At 44.7% G+C, this 27,156-nt stretch overlaps 1 protein-coding gene across 1 annotated transcript; it reads right to left on the bottom strand.

Moving 5' to 3' along the window:
• Window positions 1–21,422: 21,422 nt before the first annotated feature.
• On the bottom strand, window positions 21,423–23,083 carry LOC139835457 (uncharacterized). Its single transcript, XM_071825310.1, has 2 exons — window positions 22,528–23,083; window positions 21,423–22,378 (listed from the first exon to the last, which is right to left on the bottom strand). Exons 1-2 carry the CDS (start codon window positions 23,081–23,083, stop codon window positions 21,423–21,425), a joined length of 1,512 nt encoding a protein of 503 aa, XP_071681411.1.
• Window positions 23,084–27,156: the final 4,073 nt, after the last annotated feature.

Below are 27,156 nucleotides of genomic sequence, written 5' to 3'. Positions count from 1 at the left end.
ACCGGCTTGTGTCACCATCCGGGAATAAAGGGGGTGACAGCTGGCGCATGAGCTTTAGTCCCGGCTCGTGTCACCAGCCGGGACTAGAAGCCCGTACAAACTAGGACAAAAGGGTGTCGTACGCGTGGTCGGATTCGGGGCGACGTGGCAAGGCCTTTAGTCCCGGCCCAGACTACGGCCGGGACTAAAGGGGCCTGACGAAAGGCATGTTTTCTACTAGTGCACTAACTAGCCTGGTTCACAAGGGGTGGTTGTGGACGATGTCGACACCCCCTGATATAATTGCACTGTCCACCCCCGCACCTTTAGGAAAGCGGGGCAACATGCAGCTCACTTTATGCATGCAAACTCGGACCTTCACTCATCTTCTATGTGTGTCATGGCTGGCGTCATCCTTGAGTGGCGTTGCTCCTACGCCGATGTCCCGCTCTGGCATCTTGGTGGCATCTCTCGACCTCTCCCGGAGAGAAGCTCCGCGAGGCCTTGTAGTAGCCTTCAAACGGCTAAGTCTTGGATGCTTCGCGAGGTATTCCTTGCAGAGGTGCACCACCCCTCGCGGAGACCTCCTGTCTCTCGGAGAGGTGTCCCATGCCTTCTGTTTGTGGGCTACCGCGAGGGCCCAACAGCAGGTTTACATGGTACCCTGGGTTCCAGAACACCGACAATGAGCCCCCATAATGCCTCCACGAGGGCTACGACCCCCTAGGGCGGCGCCTTCAATGGTGTCCTCCCCTGGATCTGAGGTTTCCCCCGAAAACCATGGAATGAGATATGCCCCCATCATTACTAGAGGGGCCAGGATTGGAGTAAGACCCGGAACAAAAACTAATCGCAAAGAACTCTTCTAAAAGAACTTTTGTTATAGTGCTAAAAATTGGTATATAGTACTAGCAAGGATGAATAAATATTTTCAAATACATTGACCCTGGAGTCGAGTGAAACTTCTAAAGAAACTTCCAAGCATATTTCATTAGGACATGCACAAACATCAAGTGAAATAGTCAATCATTGATTCATTGATGTAAATATGAGAACTAACCAAAACGATGAGGTAAAATTCGTACCTATATCCATAAATTGGTGTTGAGATCAATGGATAAAATCTTTTCATATTCTGTTTCTAATATATGAAATCAATCACAAACAATTGTTAAATTATACCACAATAAGGCAGGTGTTCTTCATCTTTTGGTTGTTAAACCATACCACAATTTAGGCAGTCTACCGGAAGGATTCCTCACCCATATCCATACTGCGGAACAACTATAATGTCCTCAAGTATTAATTACCATACGAAACATGTTGTTGGATATCGTCGTGAAATTCAACTAATTAAGTTCGTGAGGGGATCCTTAGGTGATTAGGGTTCCTCTGCCTTCCGTTGGTGGCCGCCTTCGATCTGGCCGCCTATGTGGCCTTAGGGTCATAGAGGTGAGGCGGATCGCGGCTCTCGTCGGTGGGAGGGCTCTGTTTCGCACTTTTGGGGGCTTTGTTCCCCGTCTTTAGGGTTTTTTTTTGTAGGGGCGGCGCTCGGGTGGTGGTGGTTGTGCCTCGTGCAATAATGTTTCCCCGGCTTCAACCCCATTTCGATGGCGACGTCGAGAAGCTTGTGGGTTCGGTGTGGTCTTCGAGGATTTCGTCTGGCTGTGGGGATCTTCGGATCGTCAAGTAGCTTCATCGATAGTTCATCATACTTCTTCGTCTCCGGGACGGATGTGGTCTTTCGATCCATTCGGCGACTTCCCGTCCGCAACCAACAACGTCATGTCGGCTCAGGGAGGAGCGGCCACAACGGCATGCAGTGGAGGTTGAAGATAAAGGGTTTCTCAAGGATCTTGTTGTAATTTTGCTTTTCTTAAGCTGATTTGTATTGTTCGATGTTTTTCTTTTAATTCCAGTGTCCTATTCGCAAAAAAAAATACCACAATTTACCTACTAGCAAAAAAGGTAACTAAGAAACTACATACTGAAATCTGCAGTTGGACATGGACTGAGATTGAAATTGGTGTTCTTGGTGAAGTCGAAGTTGGTGAAGCTGTCGGAGTCGGTGCCCTGAGGCTGATCGATTTCAGCAATTGACTCGAAAGTCATACTGCCAAATAGGCCGACGAGTTTTCCACTGTCATCGGGCTTGCTGAAGCGTAGCGGCGAAACCTCCTCGCCGCCTGAGTCGATGGATGGTGTTGACGATCCCGAAGATTCTGGCTAGGCCGACGACGGTTCCTAAAAAATCGGGGCCGAAAAGCGATGTAAACCTTCTTTCTCGATGAAGAAGCGGAAGTTCCCAAACATCATCTCCATTGCTTCTCCCAGGTTGGCATATGCAGGCAAACAGACGGGAGGGTGAGGAACAAAATCGAAAAGACCAGGTTGGATCTGTTTACATCCTTCCATTGCGTTGCTTGATGCCGACGATGATGATGACGACGACATCGAGATCAGGACCTTGATACCTCCTATCCCACTGACGGCGCCAATTGACGAGGTATCAACTCATCAATGCTTACGGATTGTACACTTAGGGTTTCATGGAAATAGAGGGCAAGTAGAACTCGAAGGTGGTCAGACGAACAAAGGCGTCTAACTAGAAACAATATGGTGGCTAGAACAAAACAATGATCGATCCTCTTTTTGCTCTCAGCATCGCCCTTATATACGTGGCGAAGCCAAGGCTTTCCGTGTCATACAAGTATACAAACATGGAACATGATTTGTCCTTTCCATATATTGTTACAAGTTTTTCTATATTGACTCTACTTTCCTTAATCCGCACGTCCTCATCTTCATGGACCTTGATGACCCACAAGTATAGGGGATCACAACGATCTTCGAGGGAAGTAAAACCCAAATTTATTGATTCGACACAAGGGGAGCCAAAGAATATTTACAATCTTTAACAGATGAGTTTTCAATTCACCTGCACCTGGAAATAGACTTGCTCGCAACAGTTTCTTAGTAGTAACAGTTTTAAAGCAGTGGTAGTAGTGAAGTAACATTAGTAATGAAATGAAAAAAGCAGTAGCAATGATTGTAGTAAACAACAAGATTAAAATATTGTAGGCACATGGATGGATGAACAGGGGTTGCATGAATGAGATAGTTCATATAATAGCAAGACTTAGGAATTCGCAGGTATAATGATAAAAGCATCCTAGTATAAAGTAATCATAGGCGTGTGTTCCTATTTAGTTGTGCGTGCTCGTAATGAAAAACTTGCACGAAATTTTTTGTCCTACCAGCCCGTTGCAGCGGGGCCTCAAGGGAAACTACTAGTAATTAAGGTACTCCTTTTAATAGAGTACCGGAGCAAAGCATTAACACTCCGTTAACACAGTGATCCTCACATCGTAGACATCCCCTCCGATTATCCCAATTTCTGTCACTTGGGGGCCTCGGGTTCCGGACAACAATATGTGTATACAACTTGCAGGTATGATCAAAAACAATAATTATCATCATGAATCAATAACATTTCAGATCTGATATCATGGCACTCGGGCCCAAAGTGACAAGCATTAAGCACAACAAGCTGCAACAATGTCATAAATACTAACAACGGATACTAGGCACTATGCCCCTAACAATCTTATAGCTATTACATGAACAATCTCATCCAATCCCTACCATCTCCTACAGCCTACAGTGGGGAATTACTCACACATGGATGGTTGATGGAGAGGTGTCAGTGATGGCGATGGCGATGACCTCCTCCAATTCCCCGTCTCGGCAGCAGTGGAGCAGCGGATTGGGGTTTTTGGTGGCGGTGGAGCAGCGGAACTCTTTCTGGAAACACGTTGAACCCCCCCCCCCTCGATTTTCAGATGAGGGGCTTTATATAGTGCGAAGGAGAGGTCGAGGGGGTGGCCGAGGCGGGCAGAATACCCCTAGGTGCGGCCAAGCCTAGCCCGCGCCTAGGGTAGGTGTGGACCCCTTGTGGCCCCCCTCCATCTCGTATTCTGGCTCCGTGAGTCTTCGGGTGAAATATGGATTTTGCGATATTTTCCGGAAATTTTCCTGAAAGTTGGATTTCTGCACAAAAACGAGACACCACAGCAGTTCTGCTGAAAACAAAGTTAGTCCGTGTTAGTTGGATTTAAACTCACAAGATAGAGGGTAAACAACAAAAAAAGTGTTCGGAAAAGTAGATACATTTTGGACGTATCAGACCTCCAAACCTTCGGGTTCGTGGGCCTTGAACTCCTTAGATACCTAAAAACATGAACCAGGGACATATACACAACATGCCCATTAGGCATACCCATGTCAAGTGGTGTCGTGGAGGAGCAGAGTGGAGAGGGGCGGCGCCGGTCGACGGTCGATGGTCGCGCGGCGGCGAGGCAGCGCCATCGTGCACTGCAACATAGGAGGGCAAAGTCCATGGGAATGGCAGAGGCGGCCTCCAGGTAGGCAGGCGGAGTCGGCATGAAGGGTTTCGGAGAGGCTTGCCGGTGGGGCCACCCAGCGTGGCGGCGCGCTCCTGCCTTCTAGCGACCAATTGAGAAAGTGTTTCTCTCGTTCGGTAGCGAGCAATTACTTGGGCCATAGCTGGGCTGTGCCCTGGACCAATTTTATTTGTCAACAAATGGTAGGCAGAATATTTCCATGCGCCTCGGGCCATGCCCTAGTTTCCATGGGCCTGGCTCAGCCCCTGGCCCATCATGGACTTCAACAAGGAAAAGAGCACACACGTGAGCAGTTTTTGCTAGTGGCATCCTCACTCGCTTCAGTAGCTGGACCACCATCTCCTTCTCACCTTAGACCGTCGCACCCTACGGGCCAAGCGATACGTCGATGGAAAGCCGTCACGGGGTAGGACCACCACTGGCTAGATCTCTTTGCACCAATGACGAAGACGATCAAAGGTGGAGGAGGCCACATCACTGCATGACCGGGTCATAGCCACACACATGTAGTCCCGAGGCGCCACTTAAGATCTCCAGCCACATCCACGCCTCCGAGCCACAGTAGAGGGACGCCCTCCGCCGCCATCCTCTTCCCGCACGGGCTTTGACTCGCCGGGATCCGGCAGCGACAGGAGGGGATATGGGGCGGGCGGCGACGGCTAGGGTTAGGGGCAGGGTGTCGGGAGATGGTGTGGACCAGTTATCCTCTATGCACAACCCAGCTGGCCAGCACGCTCTTGCGCGGATGTTTGTTAGTCACACATGGAAGGATTGATGGAAAATTGCAGTGATGGGTGATACGTCTCCAACGTATCGATAATTTCTTATGTTCCATGCCACTTTATTGATGATACCTACATGTTTTATGCATACTTTATGTCATATTTATGCATTTTCCGGTACTAACCTATTAACGAGATGACGAAGAGCCAGTTGTTGTTTTCTGCTATTTTTTGTTTCAGAAATCCTAGTAAGGAAATATTCTCGGAATTGGACGAAATCAACGCCCAGGATCTTATTTTTCCACGAAGCTTCCAGAAGTCCAGAGAGGAAACGAAGTGGGGCGACGAGGCGGCGACACGCTAGGGCGGCGCGGCCCAAGCCCTGGCCGCGCGGCCCTGTTGTGTGGGCCCCTCGCTTCGCCCCTAAACGTACCTCCTCCGCCTACTTAAGCCTTCATCGATAATAATTCCAGTACCGAGAGCCACGATACGGAAAACCTTCCAGAGACACCGCCGCCGCCAATCCCATCTCGGGGGATTCAGGAGATCGCCTCCGGCACCCTGGCGGAGAGGGGAATCATCTCCCGGAGGACTCTTCACCGCCATGGTCGCCTCCGGAGTGATGAGTGAGTAGTTCACCCCTGGACTATGGGTCCATAGCAGTAGCTAGATGGTCGTCTTCTCCTAATTGTGCTATCATTGTTGGATCTTGTGAGCTGCCTAACATGATCAATATCATCTATCTGTAATGCTATATGTTGTGTTTGTTGGGATCCGATGAATAGAGAATGCTATGTTATGTTGATTATCAATCTATTATCTATGTGTTGTTTATGATCTTGCATGCTCTCCGTTACTAGTAGAGGCTCTGGCCAAGTTTTTGCTTGTAACTCCAAGAGGGAGTATTTATGCTCGATAGTGGGTTCATGTCTCCATTAAATGCAGGGAGTGACAGAAACCTCTAAGGTTGTGGATGTGCTGTTGCCACTAGGGATAAAACATCAATGCTATGTCTAAGGATGTATTTGTTGATTACATTACGCACCATACTTAATGCAATTGTCTGTTGTTTGCAACTTAATACTGGAGGGGGTTCGAATGATAACCTGAAGGTGGACTTTTTAGGCATAGATGCATGCTGGATAGCGGTCTATGTACTTTGTCGTAATGCCCAATTAAATCTCACACTACTCATCATAACATGTATGTGCATGGTCATGCCCTCTTTATTTGTCAATTGCCCAACCGTAATTTGTTCACCCAACAAGCTTATTCTTATGGGAGAGACGCCTCTAGTGAACTGTGGACCCCGGTCCATTCTTAACATCGAATACAATCTACTGCAATACTCGTTCTACTGTTTTCTGCAAACAATCATCATCCACACTATACATCTAATCCTTTGTTACAGCAAGCCGGTGAGATTGACAACCTCACTGTTACGTTGGGACAAAGTACTTTGGTTGTGTTGTGCAGGTTCCATGTTGGCACCGGAATCCCTGGTGTTGCGCCGCACTACACTCCGCCGCCATCAACCTTCAACGTGCTTCTTGGCTCCTACTGGTTTGATAAACCTTGGTTTCTTACTGAGGGAAAATTTGCTGCTGTACGCATCACACCTTCCTCTTGGGGTTCCCAACGGTCGCGTGTTGTACGCGTATCAAGACTGTTTTCTGGCGCCGTTGCCGGGGAGATCAAGACACGCTGCAAGGGGAGTCTCCACCTCCAATCTCTTTACTTTGTTTTTGTCTTGCTTATTTTTATTTACTACTTTGTTTGCTGCATTATATCAAAATACAAAAAAATTAGTTGCTAGTTTTACTTTACTTGCTATCTTATTTGCTATATTAAAAACACAAAAAAATTAGTTACTTGCATTTACTTTATCTAGTTTGCTTTATTTACTATTGCTAAAATGAGTAATCCTGAAGTTGAAGTTCGTTCGTTTAAGCAACAAGGGGGAGAATGTTTATAAGATGCTTGGTATAAAATTAGTGATGCCCATAATAGGTGCACTAAGAAACACTCCACCACTATCCTACTCAGAAATTTTTATGTTGGTATCTCTAGCTGGAATAGATATGTTCTTGATCGTCTCGCGGGAGGTAACTTTTTAAGTACTCCTGCTTTAGAAGCTAGTTGCATTATTGAGAGTCTATTTGGAATACCACCTGTTAATGAAGTTAAAATTGAAACCTCTCTTGAAGATGTCATGAAAAACTTGAAAACCATAGAGCAAAACCTCCCAAGTATTGAGACTAAACTGGGGGAATTACTTGATAGCACTGATAAACTTGATAAATCTCTAGGTGGAATTAATGAGAGAATTGCCATTTTAGAAGCTGGTGCTATTCATGATAATCAAACCCAAAGGATTAGTGAACTTGAAGAGGCTCTGGGAACATTGGGTTCAACCTTTTCTTCTATTAAATTTAAGGAGAAAGCTTATGTGGGTAAGGAGCAAAAGTTCATGTATGTCTCTAAGGTGCCTAAACTATATAGGCCTAAAATTGACAAAGCTCTTAATACCATTATAGATAATAGAGCATCCAATGCATCATCTCTTGATAATACTTGATACACACTTTCTGCGCCTAGCTGAAAGGCGTTAAAGAAAAGCGCTTATGGAAGACAACCCATGATTTTACTACTGTACCTTTGCTTTATATTTGAGTCTTGGAAGTTGTTACTACTGTAGCAACCTCTCCTTATCTTAGTTTTATTGCATTGTTGTGCCAAGTAAAGTCTTTGATAGTAAGGTTCATACTAGATTTGGATTACTGCGCAGAAACAGATTTCTTGCTGTCACGAATCTGAGCCTAATTCTCTGTAGGTAACTCAGAAAATTATGCCAATTTACGTGAGTGATCCTCAGATATGTACGCAAGTTTCATTCAATTTGAGCATTTTCATTTGAGCAAGTCTGATTCCTCTTAGAAATTCTTCTTTACGGACTGTTCTGTTTTGACAGATTCTGCCTTTTATTTCGCATTGCCTGTTTTGCTATGCTTGATGGATTTTTATATTCCATTAACTTTCAGTAGCTTTGTGCAATGTCCAGAAGTGTTAAGAATGATTATGTCACCTCTGAACATGTGAATTTTGATTGTGCACTAACCCTCTAATGAGTTGTTTTGAGTTTGGTGTGGAGGAAGTTTTGAAGGATCAAGAGAGGGAGATAATACAATATGATCAAGGAGAGTGAAAGCTCTAAGCTTGGGATGCCCCGGTGGTTCACCCCTGCATATTTCAAGAAGACTCAAGCGTCTAAGCTTGGGGATGCCCAAGGCATCCCCTTCTTCATCGACAACATTATCAGGTTCCTCTAGTGAAACTATATTTTTATTCCATCACATCTTATGTACTTTGCTTGGAGCGTCTGTTTGTTTTTGTTTTTGTTTTGTTTGAATAAAATGGATCCTAGAATTCATTGTGTGGGAGAGAGACACGCTCCGCTGTTGCATATGGACAAATATGTCCTTAGGCTTTACTCATAGTGTTCATGGCGAAGGTTGAATCTGCTTCGTTAAATTGTTATATGGTTGGAAACGGGAAATGCTACATGTAGTAATTGGTAGAATGTCTTGAATAATTTGATACTTGGCAATTGTTGTGCTCATGTTTAAGCTCTTGCATCATATACTTTGCACCTATTAATGAAGAAATACATAGAGCTTGCTAAAATTTGGTTTGCATAATTGGTCTCTCTAAGGTCTAGATATTTTCTAGTAAGGGTCGAACAACAAGGAAGATGGTATAGAGTCTTATAATGCTTACAATATGTCTTTTATGTGAGTTTTGCTGTACCGGTTCATACTTGTGTTTGTTTCAAATAACCTTGCTAGCCTAAACCTTGTATCGAGAGGGAATACTTCTCATGCATCCAAAATCCTTGAGCCAAACACTATGCCACTTGTGTCCACCATACCTACCTACTACATGGTATTTCTCCGCCATTCCAAAGTAAATTCCTTGAGTGCTACCTTTAAATTTCTATCCTTTATCTTTGCAATATATAGCTCATGGGACAAATAGCCTAAAACTATTGTGGTATTGAATATGTACTTATGCATTTTATTTCTTATAAGTTGCTTGTTGTGCGATAACCATGTTCCTGGGGACGCCATCAACTACTCTTTGTTGAATATCATGTGAGTTGCTATGCATGTCCGTCTTGTCTGAAGTAAGGGCGATTTACCATGAGTTGAATGGTTTGAGCATGCATACTGTTAGAGAAGAACATTGGGCCGCTAACTAAAGCCATGATCCATGGTGGAAGTTTCAGTTTTGGACAAATATCCTCAATCTCATATGAGAAAATTAATTGTTGTTGAATGCTTAAGCATTAAAGAGGAGACCATTATCTGTTGTCTATGTTGTCCCGGTATGGATGCCTAAGTTGAGAATAATCAAAAGCGAGAAATCCAATGCGAGCTTTCTCCTTAGACCTTTGTACAGGCGGCATAGAGGTACCCCTTTGTGACACTTGGTTAAAACATATGTATTGCGGTGATAATCCAGGTAATCCGAGCTAATTAGGACAAGGTGCGGGCACTATTAGTATAATATGCATGAGGCTTGCAACTTGTAGGATATAATTTACATGATGCATATGCTTTATTACTACCGTTGACAAAATTGTTTCTTGTTTTCAAAACCAAAGCTCTAGCACAAATATAGCAATCGATGCTTCCCTCTGCGAAGGGCCTTTATTCTACTTTTATGTTGAGTCAGTTCACCTATTTCTCTCCATCTCAAGAAACAAACACTTGTGTGAACTGTGCATTGATTCCTACATACTTGCATATTGCACTTATTATATTACTTTATGTTGACAATATCCATGAGATATACATGTTACAAGTTGAAAGCAACCGCTGAAACTTAATCTTCCTTTGTGTTGCTTCATACCTTTACTTTGAATTTATTGCTTTATGAGATAACTCTTATGCAAGATTTATTGATGCTTGTCTTGAAAGTACTATTCATGAAAAGTCTTTGCTATATGATTCAGTTGTTTAATCATTACATTTACCATTGCTTCGAATCACTGCATTCATTGCATGTGCTTACAATAGTATGATCAAGATTATGATGGCATGTCACTTCAGCAATTATCTTTGTTATCGTTTACCTACTCGGGACGAGAAGGAACTAAGCTTGGGGATGCTGATACGTCTCCAACGTATCAATAATTTCTTATGTTCCATGCCACTTTATTGATGATACCTACATGTTTTATGCATACTTTATGTCATATTTATGCATTTTCCGGCACTAACCTATTAACGAGATGCCGAAGAGCCGATTCTTTGTTTTCTGTTTGTTTTTGGTTTCAGAAATCCTAGTAAGGAAATATTCTCGGAATTGGACGAAATCAACGCCCAGGATCTTATTTTTCCACGAAGCTTCCAGAAGTCCGGAGAGGAAACGAAGTGGGGCGATGAGGCGGCGACACGCCAGGGCGGCGCGGCCCAAGCCCTGGCCGCGTGGCCCTATTGTGTGGGCCCCTCGCGTCGCCCCTAAACCTACCTCCTCCGGCTACTTAAGCCTTCGTCGATAATAACTCCAGTACCGAGAGCCACGATACGGAAAACCTTCCAGAGACGCCGCCACCGCCAATCCCATCTCGGGGGATTCAGGAGATCGCCTCCGGCACCCTGCCGGAGAGGGGAATCATCTCCCGGAGGACTCTTCACCGCCATGGTCACCTCCGGAGTGATGAGTGAGCAGTTCACCCCTGGACTATGGGTCCATAGCAGTAGCTAGATGATCGTCTTCTCCTAATTGTGCTATCATTGTTGGATCTTGTGAGCTGCCTAACATGATCAAGATCATCTATCTGTAATGCTATATGTTGTGTTTGTTGGGATCCGATGAATAGAGAATGCTATGTTATGTTGATTATCAATCTATTATCTATGTGTTGTTTATGATCTTGCATGGTCTCCGTTACTAGTAGAGGCTCTGGCCAAGTTTTTGCTTGTAACTCCAAGAGGGAGTATTTATGCTCGATAGTGGGTTCATGTCTCATTAAATCTGGGGGAGTGACAGAAACCTCTAAGGTTGTGGATGTGCTGTTGCCACTAGGGATAAAACATCAATGCTATGTCTAAGGATGTATTTGTTGATTACATTACGCACCATACTTAATGCAATTGTCTGTTGTTTGCAACTTAATACTGGAGGGGGTTCGGATGATAACCTGAAGGTGGATTTTTTAGGCATAGATGCATGCTGGATAGCGGTCTATGTACTTTGTCGTAATGCCCAATTAAATCTCACACTACTCATCATAATATGTATGTGCATGGTCATGCCCTCTTTATTTGTCAATTGCCCAACTGCAATTTGTTCACCCAACATGCTTATTCTTATGGGAGAGACGCCTCTAGTGAACTGTGGACCACGATCCATTCTTAACATCGAATGCAATCTACTGCAATACTCGTTCTACTGTTTTCTGCAAACAATCATCATCCACACTATACATCTAATCCTTTGTTACAGCAAGCCGGTGAGATTGACAACCTCACTGTTACGTTGGGACAAAGTACTTTGGTTGTGTTGTGCAGGTTCCACGTTGGCGGCGGAATCCCTGGTGTTGCGCCGCACTACACTCCGCCGCCATCAACCTTCAACGTGCTTCTTGGCTCCTACTGGTTCGATAAACCTTGGTAGCTTACTGAGGGAAAACTTGCTGCTGTACGCATCACACCTTCCTCTTGGGGTTCCCAACAGTCGCGTGATGTACGCGTATCAATGGGTAACCAAGAGAACGACCAAGACCAAGTGAGTAGGAGTGTACTTTTTTTGAGAGCAACCACGCATTTCATTAGTAGAAAATCAAGTTACATGAACCAACAAAAGTGGAAACTGAAAAACAGACCAGGAGAAAACATATTTTTCTTGAAACTTTGCAGATAGAACCCTAAAAGATGGAGAATACAAAACCATTCCTAGGGTTTTCTGCACTCGCCGAAACTAGCGGTTGACGCCAAGCTCCAACACCACCTAAGCACACGTTTGAGGAGACATCGAGCCTCCACCATTGCCAGATCCAAAGAAGTACCATTGCCAACGAGGCTTTGTGAGTCGATGAACAGGCCCGCTGGAACCAGCAAGGCACATGTCGCTAGGGCACGTCGACCGGGGGACATCCCCATTCTTGCTTGAAGCAAGATCCATGATGCGTGTGGTTGACACGTCCGTTGGGAACCCCAAGAGGAAGGTGTGATGCGCACAGCGGCAAGTTTCCCTCAGTAAGAAACCAAGGTTTAATCGAACCAGTAGGAGTCAAGAAGCACGTTGAAGGTTGATGGCGGCGGGATGTAGTGCGGCGCAACACCAGAGATTCCGGCGCCAACGTGGAACCTGCACAACACAACCAAAGTACTTTGCCCCAACGAAACAGTGAGGTTGTCAATCTCACCGGCTTGCTGTAACAAAGGATTAACCGTATTGTGTGGAAGATGATTGTTTGTAGAAAACAGTAGAACAAGTATTGCAGTAGATTGTATTTCAGCATAGAGAATTGGACCGGGGTCCACAGTTCACTAGAGGTGTCTCTCCCATAAGATAAACAGCATGTTGGGTGAACAAATTACAGTTGGGCAATTGACAAATAAAGAGGGCATGACCATGCACATACATATTATGATGAGTATAGTGAGATTTAATTGGGCATTACGACAAAGTACATAGACCGCCATCCAGCATGCATCTATGCCTAAAAAGTCCACCTTCAGGTTATCATCCGAACCCCTCCAGTATTAAGTTGCTAACAACAGACAATTGCATTAAGTATTGCGCGTAATGTAACTAGTAACTACATCCTTGAACATAGCACTAATGTTTTATCCCTAGTGGCAACAGCACATCCACAACCTTAGAACTTTCTCGTCACCTGTCCGCATATCAATGGAGGCATGAACCCACTATCGAGCATAAATACTCCCTCTTGGAGTTACAAGCATCTACTTGGCCAGAGCATCTACTAGTAACGGAGAGCATGCAAGATCATAAACAACACATAGACATAACTTTGATAATCAACATAACAAGTATTCTCTATTCATCGGATCCCAACAAACGCAACATATAGAATTACGTATAGATGATCTTGATCATGTTAGGCAGCTCACAAGATCCGACAATGAAGCACAATGGGGAGAAGACAACCATCTAGCTACCGCTATGGACCCATAGTCCAGGGGTAGACTACTCACACATCACTCCGAGGCGACCATGGCGGCGTAGAGTCCTCCGGGAGATGATTCCCCTCTCCGGCAGGTGCCGGAGGCGATCTCTGGATCCCCCGAGATGGGATCGGCGGTGGCGGCGTCTCGGAAGGTTTTCCGTATCGTGGCTCTCGGTGGGGGTTTCGCAACGGAGGCTTTAAGTAGGCGGAAGGGCAGGTCAGAGGCGGCACGAGGGCCCCACACCACAGGGCCGCGCGGCCAAGGGGGGCCACGCCGCCCTAGGGTCTCAGGCACCTCGTGGCCCCACTTCGTCTCCTCTTCGGACTTCGAAGCTTCGTGGCAAAATAGGACCCTGGGCGTTGATTTCGTCCAATTCCAAGAATATTTCGTTACTAGGATTTCTGAAACCAAAAACAGCAGAAACAAAGAATCGGCACTTCGGCATCTTGTTAATAGGTTAGTTCCGTAAAATGCACGAATATGACATAAAGTGTGCATAAAACATGTAGATAACATCAATAATGTGGCATGGAACATAAGAAATTATCGATACGTCGGAGACGTATCAGCATCCCCAAGCTTTGTTCTCGCTTCGTCCCGAGCGGTAAAACGATAACACGTATAATTTCTGGAGTGACATGCCATCATAACCTTGATCATACTATTTGTAAAGCATATGTAGTGAATGCAGCGATCAAAACAATGTATATGACATGAGTAAACAAGTGAATCATATAGCAAAGACTTTTCATGAATAGCACTTCAAGACAAGCATCAATAAGTCTTGCATAAGAGTTAACTCATAAAGCAATAATTCAAAGTAAAGGTATTGAAGCAACACAAAGGAAGATTAAGTTTCAGCGGTTGCTTTCAACTTGTAACATGTATATCTCATGGATATTGTCAACATAGAGTAATATAATAAGTGCAATATGCAAGTATGTAGGAATCAATGCACAGTTCACACAAGTGTTTGCTTCTTGAGGTGGAGAGAAATAGGTGAACTGACTCAACATTGAAAGTAAAAGAATGGTCCTCCATAGAGGAAAAGCATCGATTGCTATATTTGTGCTAGAGTTTTGATTTTGAAAACATGAAACAATTTTGTCAACGGTAGTAATAAAGCATATGTATCATGTAAATTATATCTTACAAGTTGCAAGCCTCATGCATAGTGTACTAATAGTGCCCGCACCTTGTCCTAATTAGCTTGGACTACCGGATCATCACAATGCACATGTTTTAACCATGTGTCACAAAGGGGTACCTCTATGCCGCCTGTACAAAGGTCTAAGGAGAAAGCTCGCATTGGATTTCTCGCTATTGATTATTCTCAACTTAGACATCCATACCGGGACAACATAGACAACAGATAATGGACTCCTCTTTTATGCATAAGCATGCAACAACAATTAGTAATTTTCTCATATGAGATTGAGGATATATGTCCAAAACTGAAACTTCCACCATGGATCATGGCTTTAGTTAGCGGCCCAATGTTCTTCTCTAACAATATGCATGCTTAACCATAAGGTGGTAGATCTCTCTTACTTCAGACAAGACGAACATGCATAGCAACTCACATGAAATTCAACAAAGAGTAGTTGATGGCGTCCCCAGTGAACATGGTTATCGCACAACAAGCAACTTAATAAGAGATAAAGTGCATAATTACATATTCAATACCACAATAGTTTTTAAGCTATTTGTCCCATGAGCTATATATTGCAAAGGTGAATGATGGAATTTTAAAGGTAGCACTCAAGCAATTTACTTTGGAATAGCGGAAAATACCATGTAGTAGGTAGGTATGGTGGACACAAATGGCATAGTGGTTGGCTCAAGTATTTTGGATGCATGAGAAGTATTCCCTCTCGATACAAGGTTTAGGCTAGCAAGGCTTATTTGAAACAAACACAAGGATGAACCGGTGCAGCAAAACTCACATAAAAGACATATTGAAAACATTATAAGACTCTACACCGTCTTCCTTGTTGTTCAAACTCAATACTAGAAATTATCTAGACCTTAGAGAAACCAAATATGCAAACCAAATTTTAGCATGCTCTATGTATTTCTTCATTAATGGGTGCAAAGCATATGATGCAAGAGCTTAAACATGAGCACAACAATTGCCAAGTATCACATTACCCAAGACATTAATAGCAATTACTACATGTATCATTTTCCAATTCCAACCATATAACAATTTAACGAAGAAGAAACTTCGCCATGAATACTATGAGTAGAAACTAAGGACATACTTGTCCATATGCTACAGCGGAGCGTGTCTCTCTCCCATAAAGTGAATGCTAGGATCCATTTTATTCAAACAAAACAAAAAACAAAAACAAACCGACGCTCCAAGAAAAGCACATAAGATGTGATGGAATAAAAATATAGTTTCAGGGGAGGAACCTGATAATGTTGTCGATGAAGAAGGGGATGCCTTGGGCATCCCCAAGCTTAGACGCTTGAGCCTTCTTAGAATATGCAGGGGTGAACCACCGGGGCATCCCCAAGCTTAGAGCTTTCACTCTCCTTGATCATGTTGCATCATACTCCTCTCTTGATCCTTGAAAACTTCCTCCACACCAAACTTAGAACAACTCATTAGAGGGTTAGCGACAATAAAAATTAACATGTTCAGAGGTGACATAATCATTCTTAACACTTCTGGACATTGCATAAAGCTACTGGACATTAATGGATCAAAGAAATTCATCCAACATAGCAAAAGAGGCAATGCGAAATAAAAGGCAGAATCTGTCAAAACAGAACAGTTCGTATTGACGAATTTTATCGAGGCACCAGACTTGCTCAAATGAAAATGCTCAAATTGAATGAAAGTTGCGTACATATCTGGGGATTACTCACGTAAATTGGCATAATTTTCTGAGTTACCTACAGGGAAAACAGCCCAGATTCGTGACAGCAAAGAAATCTGTTTCTGTGCAGTAATCCAAATCTAGTATGAACTTTTCTATCAACGACTTTACTTGGCACAACAAAACACTAAACTAAGATAAGGAGAGGTTGCTACAGTAGTAAACAACTTCCAAGACACAAAATAAAAACAAAGTGCTGTAGGTAAAAACATGGGTTGTCTCCCATAAGCGCTTTTCTTTAACGCCTTTCAGCTAGGCGCAGAAAGTGTGTATCAAGTATTATCAAGAGACGAAGTGTCAACATCATAATTTGTTCTCATAATAGAATCAAAAGGTAACTTCATTCTCTTTCTAGGGAAGTGTTCCATACCTTTCTTGAGAGGAAATTGATATTTTATATTACCTTCCTTCATATCAATGATAGCACCAACAGTTCGAAAAAAAGGTCTTCCCAATATAATGGGGCAAGATGCATTGCATTCAATATCCAAGACAACAAAATCAATGGGGACAAGGTTATTGTTAACGGTAATGCGAACATTATCAACTTTCCCCAAAGGTTTCTTTGTAGAATGATCAGCAAGATTAACATCCAAATAACAATTTTTCAATGGTGGCAAGTCAAGCATATTATAAATTTTCTTAGGCATAACAGAAATACTTGCACCAAGATCACATAAGGCATTACAATCAAAATCTTTAACCTTCATCTTAATGATGGGCACCCAACCATCCTCTAGCTTTCTAGGAATAGAGGCTTCGCGCTCTAGTTTCTCTTCTCTAGCTTTTATGAGAGCATTTGTAATATGTTGCGTGAAAACCAAATTTATAGCACTAGCATTAGGACTTTTAGCAAGTTTTTGCAAGAACTTTATAACTTCAGAGATGTGGCAATCATCAAAATTCAAACCATTATAATCTAAAGCAATGGGATCATCATCCCCAATGTTGGAAAAAATTTCAGCAGTTTTATCACAGGCAGTTTCAGCAGTTTTAGCAGTTTCAGGCAGTTTCTCGCGCTTTGCATTAGAAGTGGAAACATTGCTAACACCAATTCTTTTATTATTAATAGTAGGAGGTGCAGCAACATGTGTAGCATTAGCATTACTAGTGGTGGTAATAGTCCAAACTTTAGCTACATTCTTCTCTTTACCTAGTTTTTCATTTTCTTCTCTATCCCACCTAGCACGCAATTCAGCCATTAATCTTATATTCTCATTAATTCTAACTTGGATGGCATTTGCTGTAGTTGTAATTTTGTCATCTAAATTCTCAGGTTTAGCAGCCATTTTATTAATTAAAGAAGATTGTGATGCAGACATGTATGAGATTCGGTTTTCAGCATTAGCAAGTTTAGTTTGCAACCCCGAGATCTCCCTATTCAGATTTTCAAGTTGATTCCCTATATTCTTCAACAAGGTAGATTGCTCATTCATGGTTTTAGTAAACAATTTATTTTGCTCATATTGTGATTGCATAAAGCTCTTGGTGGATCTTTCAATTTCTAGCATCTTTTCTTCATTAGGTGAAACATATCTACCATAAGAGTTACCATTAGCAGGGTATGGCCTAGAATCATTGTGATTGTTATTTTTAATGAAATTCACATCAACATATTCTTTTTGAGCTACCAATGACGCTAACGGAACATTATTAGGATTAACATTAGGCCTACCATTCACAAGCATAGACATAATAGCATCAATCTTATCACTCAAGGAAGAGGTTTCTTCGACAGAATTTACCTTCTTACCTTGTGGAGCTCTTTCCGTGTGCCATTCAGAGTAGTTGATCATCATATTATCAAGAAGCTTTGTTGCTTCACCAAGAGTAATGGACATAAAGGTACCTCCAGCAGCTGAATCCAATAAATTCCGCGAAGAAAAATTTAGTCCTGCATAGAAGGTTTGGATGATCATCCAAGTAGTCAGTCCATGGATTGGGCAATTTTTAACCAGAGATTTCATTCTTTCCCAAGCTTGAGCAACATGTTCAGTATCTAATTGTTTAAAATTCATTATGCTACTCCTCAAAGATATAATTTTAGCAGGGGGATAATATCTACCAATAAAAGCATCCTTGCATTTAGTCCATGAATCAATACTATTCTTAGGCAGAGATAGCAACCAATCTTTAGCTCTTCCTCTTAATGAGAAAGGGAACAATTTTAATTTTATAATGTCACCATCTACATCTTTATATTTTTGCATTTCACATAGTTCAACAAAATTATTAAGATGGGCAGCAGCATCATCAGAACTAACACCAGAAAATTGCTCTCGCATAACAAGATTCAAGAAAGGTGTTTAATTTCAAAGAATTCTGCTGTAGTAGCAGGTGGAGCAATAGGTGTGCATAAGAAATCATTATTATTTGTGGTTGTGAAGTCACACAACTTAGTATTTTCAGGGTTGGCCATTTTAGCAACAGTAAATAAAGCAAACTAGATAAAGTAAATGCAAGTAACTAATTTTTTTGTGTTTTTGATATAGCAAACAAGATAGCAAATAAAGTAAAACTAGCAACTAATTTTTTTGTATTTTGATTTAGTGCAGCAAACAAAGTAGTAAATAAAACTAAGCAAGACAAAAACAAAGTAAAGAGATTGAGAAGTGGAGACTCCCCTTGCAGCGTGTCTTGATCTCCCCGGCAACGGCGCCAGAAATTTGCTTGATGTGTGTGGTTGACACATCCGTTGGGAACCCCAAGAGGAGGTGTGATGCGCACAGCGGCAAGTTTCCCTCAGTAAGAAACCAAGGTTTAATCGAACCAGTAGGAGTCAAGAAGCACGTTGAAGGTTGATGGCGGCGGGATGTAGTGCGGCGCAACACCAGAGATTCCGGCGCCAACGTGGAACCTGCACAACACAACCAAAGTACTTTGCCCCAACGAAACAAAGGAGGTTGTCAATCTCACCGGCTTGCTGTAACAAAGGATTAACCGTATTGTGTGGAAGATGATTGTTTGCAGAAAACAGTAGAACAAGTATTGCAGTAGATTGTATTTCAGTATAGAGAATTGGACCGGGGTCCACAGTTCACTAGAGGTGTCTCTCCCATAAGATAAACAGCATATTGGGTGAACAAATTACAGTTGGGCAATTAACAAATAAAGAGGGCATGACCATGCACATACATATTATGATGAGTATAGTGAGATTTAATTGGGCATTACGACAAAGTACATAGACCGCCATCCAGCATGCATCTATGCCTAAAAAGTCCACCTTCAGGTTATCATCCGAACCCCCTCCAGTATTAAGTTGCTAACTACAGACAATTGCATTAAGTATTGCGCGTAATGTCCATAGTACCTACATCCTTGAACATAGCACTAATGTTTTATCCCTAGTGGCAACAGCACATCCACAACCTTAGAACTTTCTCACATCGTCCCAGATATCAATGGAGGCATGAACCCACTATCGAGCATAAATACTCCCTCTTGGAGTTACAAGCATCTACTTGGCCAGAGCATCTACTAGTAACGGAGAGCATGCAAGATCATAAACAACACATAGACATAACTTTGATAATCAACAAAACAAGTATTCTCTATTCATCGGATCCCAACAAACGCAACATATAGAATTACAGATAGATGATCTTGATCATGTTAGGCAGCTCACAAGATCCGACAATGAAGCACAATGGGGAGAAGACAACCATCTAGCTACTGCTATGGACCCATAGTCCAGGGGTAGACTACTCACACATCACTCCGGAGGCGACCATGGCGGCGTAGAGTCCTCCGGGAGATGATTCCCCTCTCCGGCAGGGTGCCGGAGGCGATCTCCTGGATCCCCCGAGATGGGATCGGCGGCGGCGGCGTCTCTGGAAGGTTTTCCGTATCGTGGCTCTCGGTACTGGGGGTTTCGCAACGGAGGCTTTAAGTAGGCGGAAGGGCAGGTCAGGAGGCGGCACGAGGGCCCCACACCACAGGCCGCGCGGCCAAGGGGGGCGCGCCGCCCTAGGGTCCAGGCACCTCGTGGCCCCACTTCGTCTCCTCTTCGGACTTCCGGAAGCTTCGTGGCAAAATAGGACCCCGGGCGTTGATTTCGTCCAATTCCTAGAATATTTCGTTACTAGGATTTCGAAACCAAAAACAGCAGAAACAAAGAATCGGCACTTCGGCATCTTGTTAATAGGTTAGTTCCAGAAAATGCACGAATATGACATAAAGTGTGCATAAAACATGTAGATAACATCAATAATGTGGCATGGAACATAAGAAATTATCGATACGTCGGAGACGTATCAATCCACCGCATCCCGTCGACGAAGTCAGGGAACAACGACAGATCCACCACCTCTGGATCAATATCTTCGCTCCAGAACATCCACCTTGCCCCGATCCCCAGCGCAGTCATGGAAAATGATGAACGCCAGTGGCACGTCGAGAAATAGATCTCGCCAGATCTAAAGATTGGCGAGTAGACCAAGCTGTCGATCTGAAGAAACGACAAGCACACATTGCCATCAACTCTGAGACGCCGCCGTGAAGGTCGCCGCCGGTGTGGGAGTAGAGTTGAGGCAGATTTATTTGTCCGAAGGTTGCTCCACACCACCCAAGAACGCACCATAGAAGACAAATCCTAGCCCTAAAAACTAGACCAGAACGGAGGAAATTGGTCCCCTCCCACCTGCAGCCGGAGCGGCAAGCAGGAAAGGAGACCAGCCTTCACGCTGGCGAAGATCTGGGGTGGGAGATGATTTCGCCTCGCCGCTCGCGAGACGATGGGGACGAGGAGAAAAAACGATTCACGTTTAGTAGGAGTGTACTTGATAAAGAACGGAACACGCATTCCTGGTCGGGTTCAGTTTGCTGCAATAGAACACTCCGAGTTGATTCCTGGCTCCAGATGGTTCATCTGGCCTCCGGTGGTGACGAAGTCTCCTCTTGCTTCTGACTATTTGAGGACAACCTCCGTGGAATCGCCTTAAAAGGTCTCACATCTGGATCTTGTGGAATCCTCCGACCACCGTTTATTACCCAGCGCTGTCAAACAAGCACATGCATCTTGTTCACAAGATGAGATGGTACAATAATCCTGGCCTGTTTCTTGTTACCACCGGCTATGTTTCTGTCTGCAGGAAACGATGCTGTCAATATCTTCGAATCTTAACAAGCCCTGTGGATCTCAAAATAAATAAATAAGCTCTGTGGATTTTTTTTTGAGAACCCGCACGAGATCTGCGTGTCATTGTATTAAGCATAAGAAGCGGACCAGGATGTCCCATACAAACGAAAGAGAGCCACCACCCAAACCGGCCTACGAAAGCAGGCCAAACTAGTGTACATCTCTAGTCCGCCTACCTCTACACTCACACCGACCCTCCACTCCTCAAGGACTAGCCTCAAGGTAACATCCACCGGAGCGGTCTTCCCATCAAAAACCCTGGCATTTCGTTCAAGCCAAAGCATGCGCAAGGTAAGCATGATGAGCGAGTTGGCCTTCTTCCTCCCTGCCGGCGGGAACCGAAGGGCCGCCTGGAGCCACCAATCCTTGATGCCCTCGACCCCCATAGGAACGATGTCTGGAAGACCAAGCCGAGCCTCCAAGCCGGACCACACCCCATGGGCGTAGACGTAGTGAAGCGAGAGGTGGTCGAGGGTTTCATCGACGACATTGCAAAGGGGGCATAGCGTGTGAGTGGGCAACCCGCGGCGCCGCCTTCGGTCCGCCGTCCAACAGTGACGCCTAAGGGCCAGCCACGCATGCAACTTGTATTGCAGTGGCGCGAAGGAGTCCCAAACTAACGTCGCCCCTGGCAGCCCGCACGTACCATGCCAGAGTACACGGTAAGCAGACTTAGAGGAAAACTGCCCGTCGCCGCGCCACTTCCAGCCGAACCGGTCCTCCTCAGCCCCACTCCGCGGCACCTGCGCGATAGCCGCCCAGAGTCGCAGGTATTGAATCACTGCCTCCACGGAAAGCTCGCCGGTGATATCCGCAGTCCACGCGTTCCCCGCCAGGCCTTCCTGAACTGACCGGCGCCGGCGAACGGACACCCTGACGAGGCTGAGGAGATCCGGGGCGATGGTCGCGGCAGTGAGGCCACCGATCCAGGCATCCTCCCATAACAGAATGGAGGCACCGCTCCCAACTTCGATCCTTACCGAAGCATCGAACAAAGCACGCGCCTCGCCGCTGACCCGGACGTCTAGGCCAAGCCACGGTTTGGTGCCATCAGAGCGTTGCAACCAAACCACCGTGTGCGGAGAGCAACATTCAGCCAACGAAGATTATGGAGGCCCAAACCGCCGTGGCTCTTAGGCTAACACACCAGGTGCCAAGCCACCGTGCAGCTACCTCCCCTAGCGTCTTCCCTGCCGGCCCAGAAGAATCCACGTCGAAGCTTGTCCACCGCCTTGATGAACCAAGGATCCATGTCTAAGGCGAGAAGGTGATAGACAACCGAGGCCGTCATGACGGCCTGGATGTACACCAACCGCCCCTCTCTCGTCATGAGTCTAGCCTTCCAGAACGGAAGCTTGGCCGCCAGCTTATCCAGTAGGGTCTGCAGTTCCGCCTTCCTCGGCTTCCTAATGGACAGCGGCAGTCCCAGGTAGGAACATGGAAGGAGCCCGAGAGGGCACGGTAGCGACGGCGCCACAACTGCCAGCAAGTCCTCAGAGCACTGTATCGGAGCCGCCGTGCTCTTGGCTGGGTTCGCCTTGAGCCCCGACGCCGCTCCAAAGCATCCAGGGACGGCCCAAACCACCTGAAGATCCGGAACCGTCGCCTTGGCAAAGATGACCACATCGTCGGCGTAGAGGGAGACCCTGCTGCTCAGGCCAAGGGGAGTGAGGTCCGAAAGCACACCAGCGTGCTCGGCGGCACGGAGCATGGCCGAGAGGACGTCCATGGCAATGACAAACAGCAGAGGAGAGATGGGATCCCCTTGGCGGAGTCCACGGCCATGGCGAAAGGCTCCACCAGCACAACCGTTGACGAGGACACAGGTGCTTGCCGAGCGAAGAAGCAACGAGATCCACCGTATCCACCTAGGGCCAAAGCCACGATGCCTGAGGACCTCGAGGAGGAAGGGCCAAGAGATACTATCGAACGCCTTAGCCACGTCCACTTTAAGCAGGAAGGAGGGGATCCTCTTCGAATGCAACAGCTTAGCCTAATTCCTGACCAGGAGGAAGTTGTCCTGAATGCAGCGACCGCGAATGAAGGTCGTCTGGTTCGAATCCACCAACTGAGGCATCCGAGGAGCAAGCTGACGTGCGAGAACCTTGGTGAGAAGGCGAGCGAAACTGTGCACAAGGCTAATCGGCATGAAGTCCTGCATGTCCACCGCTCCTACCTTCTTGGGAAGCAAGGTGATGAGGGCCTCATTCAGACCCTCGAAGCCTTGGTCCCTGCCAAACCAGACTTCCCGCAGAGCATCCATGACATCCACTTTGATGATGGGCCAGTGATGTCTACGGGTGCTTCTATTCTTGTAGACAGTGTTGGGCCTCCAAGAACAGAGGTTTGTAGAACAGCAGCAAGTTTCCCTTAAGTGGATCACCCAAGGTTTATCGATCTCAGGGAGGAAGAGGTCAAAGATATCCCTGTCATGCAACCCTGCAACCACAAAGCAAGAAGTCTCTTGTGTCCCCAACACACCTAATAGGTGCACTAGTTCGGCGAAAGATAGTGAAATACAGGTGGTATGAATAAGTATGAGCAGTAGTAACGGCACCAGAAAAGTGCTTTGCTGCCCAGGACTGGCGTGTAGTTGATGGTGGTAATATTGCGGGCAGTACAGATGCAGTAGAACAGTAAACAAACAGCGATAGCAGTATTTAGGAACAAGGCCTAGGGATCATACTTTCACTAGTGGACACTCTCAACATTGATCACATAACAGAATAAATAGATAAATGCTAGACTCTACACCCTCTTGTTGGATGATGAACACCACTAACTGTGTAGGATTACACGAACCCTCAATGCCGGAGTTAACAAGCTCCACAATATTCGATGTTCATATTTAAATAACCTTAGAGTGCATGACAGATCAACACAACCAAACCAAGTACTAACATAGCATGCACACTGTCACCTTCACGCTAGGAAAGGAGGCATAGATCACATCAATACCATCATAGCAATAGTTAACTTCATAATCTACAAGAGATCACAATCATAGCCTACGCCAAGTACTACACGATGCACACACTGTCACCATTACACCGTGCAGGAGGAATAAACTACTTTAATAACATCACTAGAGTAGCACACAGATAAATTGTGATACAAAACACATTGCAATCATAAAGAGATATAAATAAGCACTTCACTATGCCATTCATAACAGTGAATAAGTATTCTGTGAAATATAGCCTAAGAGACCCACACGGTGCACACACCGTCACCTTTACACACATGGGACAAGGAGTCTCTGGAGATCACATAAGTAAAATCCACTTGACTAGCATAATGACATCTAGATTACAAGCATCATAATATGAATCTCAATCATGTAAGGCAGCTCATGAGGTTATTGTATTGAAGTACATAGGGAGAGAGATTAACCACATAGATACCGGTACAGCCCTTAGCCTCGATGGAGAACTACTCCCTCCTCATGGGAGACAGCAGCGTTGATGAAGATGGCGGTGGAGATGGCAGCGGTGTCGATGGAGAAGCCTTCCCGGGGCACTTCCCCGTCCCGGCGGCGTGCCGGAACAGAGACTCCTGTCCCCCAGATCTTGGCTTCGCGATGGCGGTGGCTCTGGAAGGTTTCTCGTACCGTGGCTTTTCCGTATCGATGTTTTAGGTCAGGGACCTTTAAATAGGCGAAGAGGCGGAGTCGGAGGGGCGACGAGGCGGTGACACAGTAGGGGGGCGCGGGCCCCCCCTTGGCCGCGCCAGGGTGTCATCTGGTGGCCCTGTGGCCCTTTCTGGCGACTCTCGGGTGTTCTGGAAGCTTCATCCAATTCTAAGACTCTGGGCGTTGATTTCGTCCAATTCCGAGAATATTTCCTTACTAGGATTTCTGAAATCAAAAATAGCAGAAAACAGCAACTGGCTCTTCGGCATCTCGTTAATAGGTTAGTGCCGGAAAATGCATAAATATGACATAAAGTATGCATAAAACATGTAGATATCATCAATAATGTGGCATGGAACATAAGAAATTATCGATACGTCGGAGACGTATTAGCATCCCCAAGCTTAGTTTCTGCTCGTCCCGAGTAGGTAAACGATAACAAAGATAATTTCTGGAGTGACATGCCATCATAACCTTGATCATACTATTGTAAGCATATGCAGTGAATGCAGCGATCAAAACAATGTAAATGACATGAGTAAACAAATGAATCATAAAGCAAAGACTTTTCATGAATAGTACTTCAAGACAAGCATCAATAAGTCTTGCATAAGAGTTAACTCATAAAGCAATAATTCAAAGTAAAGGCATTGAAGCAACACAAAGGAAGATGAAGTTTCAGCGGTTGCTTTCAACTTATAACATGTATATCGCATGGATAATTGTCAATGCAAAGTAATATAACAAGTGCAATATGCAAGTATGTAAGAATCAATGCACAGTTCACACAAGTGTTTGCTTCTTGAGGTGGAGAGAAATAGGTGAACTGACTCAACATAAAAGTAAAAGAATGGCCCTTCGCAGAGGGAAGCATCGATTGCTATATTTGTGCTAGAGCTTTGGTTTTGAAAACAAGAAACAATGTTGTCAATCGTAGTATATTGATGTCTACGGGAGCTTCTATTCTTGTAGACAGTGTTGGGCCTCCAAGAGCAGAGGTTTGTAGAACAGCAGCAAGTTTCCCTTAAGTGGATCACCCAAGGTCTATCGATCTCAGGGAGGAAGAGGTCAAAGATATCCCTCTCATGCAACCCTACAACCACAAAGCAAGAAGTCTCTTGTGTCCCCAACACACCTAATAGGTGCACTAGTTCGGCGAAGAGATAGTGAAATACAGGTGGTATGAATAAATATGAGCAGTAGCAACGGCACCAGAAAAGTGCTTTGCTGTCCAGGACTGGCGTGTGGTTGATGGTGGTAATATTGCAGGCGGTACAAATGCAGTAGAACAGTAAACAAGCAGCGATAGCAGTATTTAGGAACAAGGCCTAGGGATCATACTTTCACTAGTGGACACTCTCAACATTGATCACATAACAGAATAAATAGATAGATGCTAGACTCTACACCCTCTTGTTGGATGATAAACACCACTAACTGTGTAGGATTACACGAACCCTCAATGCCGGAGTTAACAAGCTCCACAATATTCGATGTTCATATTTAAATAACCTTAGAGTGCATGACAGATCAACATAACCAAACCAAGTACTAACATAGCATGCACACTGTCACCTTCACGCTACGAAAGGAGGCATAGATCACATCAATACTATCATAGCAATAGTTAACTTCATAATCTACAAGAGATCACAATCATAGCCTACGCCAAGTACTACACGATGCACACACTGGCACCATTACACCGTGCAGGAGGAATAAACTACTTTAATAACATCACTAGAGTAGCACACAGATAAATTGTGATATAAAACACATTGCAATCATAAAGAGATATAAATAAGCACTTCACTATGCTCTTCATAACAGTGAATAAGTATTCTGTGAAATATAGCCTAAGAGACCCACACGGTGCACACACTGTCACCTTTACACACGTGGGACAAGGAGTCTCCGGAGATCACATAAGTAAAATCCACTTGACTAGCATAATGACATCTAGATTACAAGCATTATCATATGAATCTCAATCATGTAAGGCAGCTCATGAGATTATTGTATTGAAGTACATAGGAGAGAGATGAACCACATAGCTACCGGTACAGCCCCGAGCCTCGATGGAGAACTACTCCCTCCTCATGGGAGACAACAGCGGTGATGAAGATGGCGGTGGTGTCGATGGAGAAGCCTTCCGGGGGCACTTCCCCGTC

The sequence above is a fragment of the Lolium perenne genome, chromosome 2, assembly GCF_019359855.2.
Source record: "Lolium perenne isolate Kyuss_39 chromosome 2, Kyuss_2.0, whole genome shotgun sequence".
NCBI lineage: Eukaryota > Viridiplantae > Streptophyta > Magnoliopsida > Poales > Poaceae > Lolium > Lolium perenne.
Note: the sequence above shows the minus strand (reverse complement) of the source record. Positions and strands in the feature narration are given on the sequence as shown.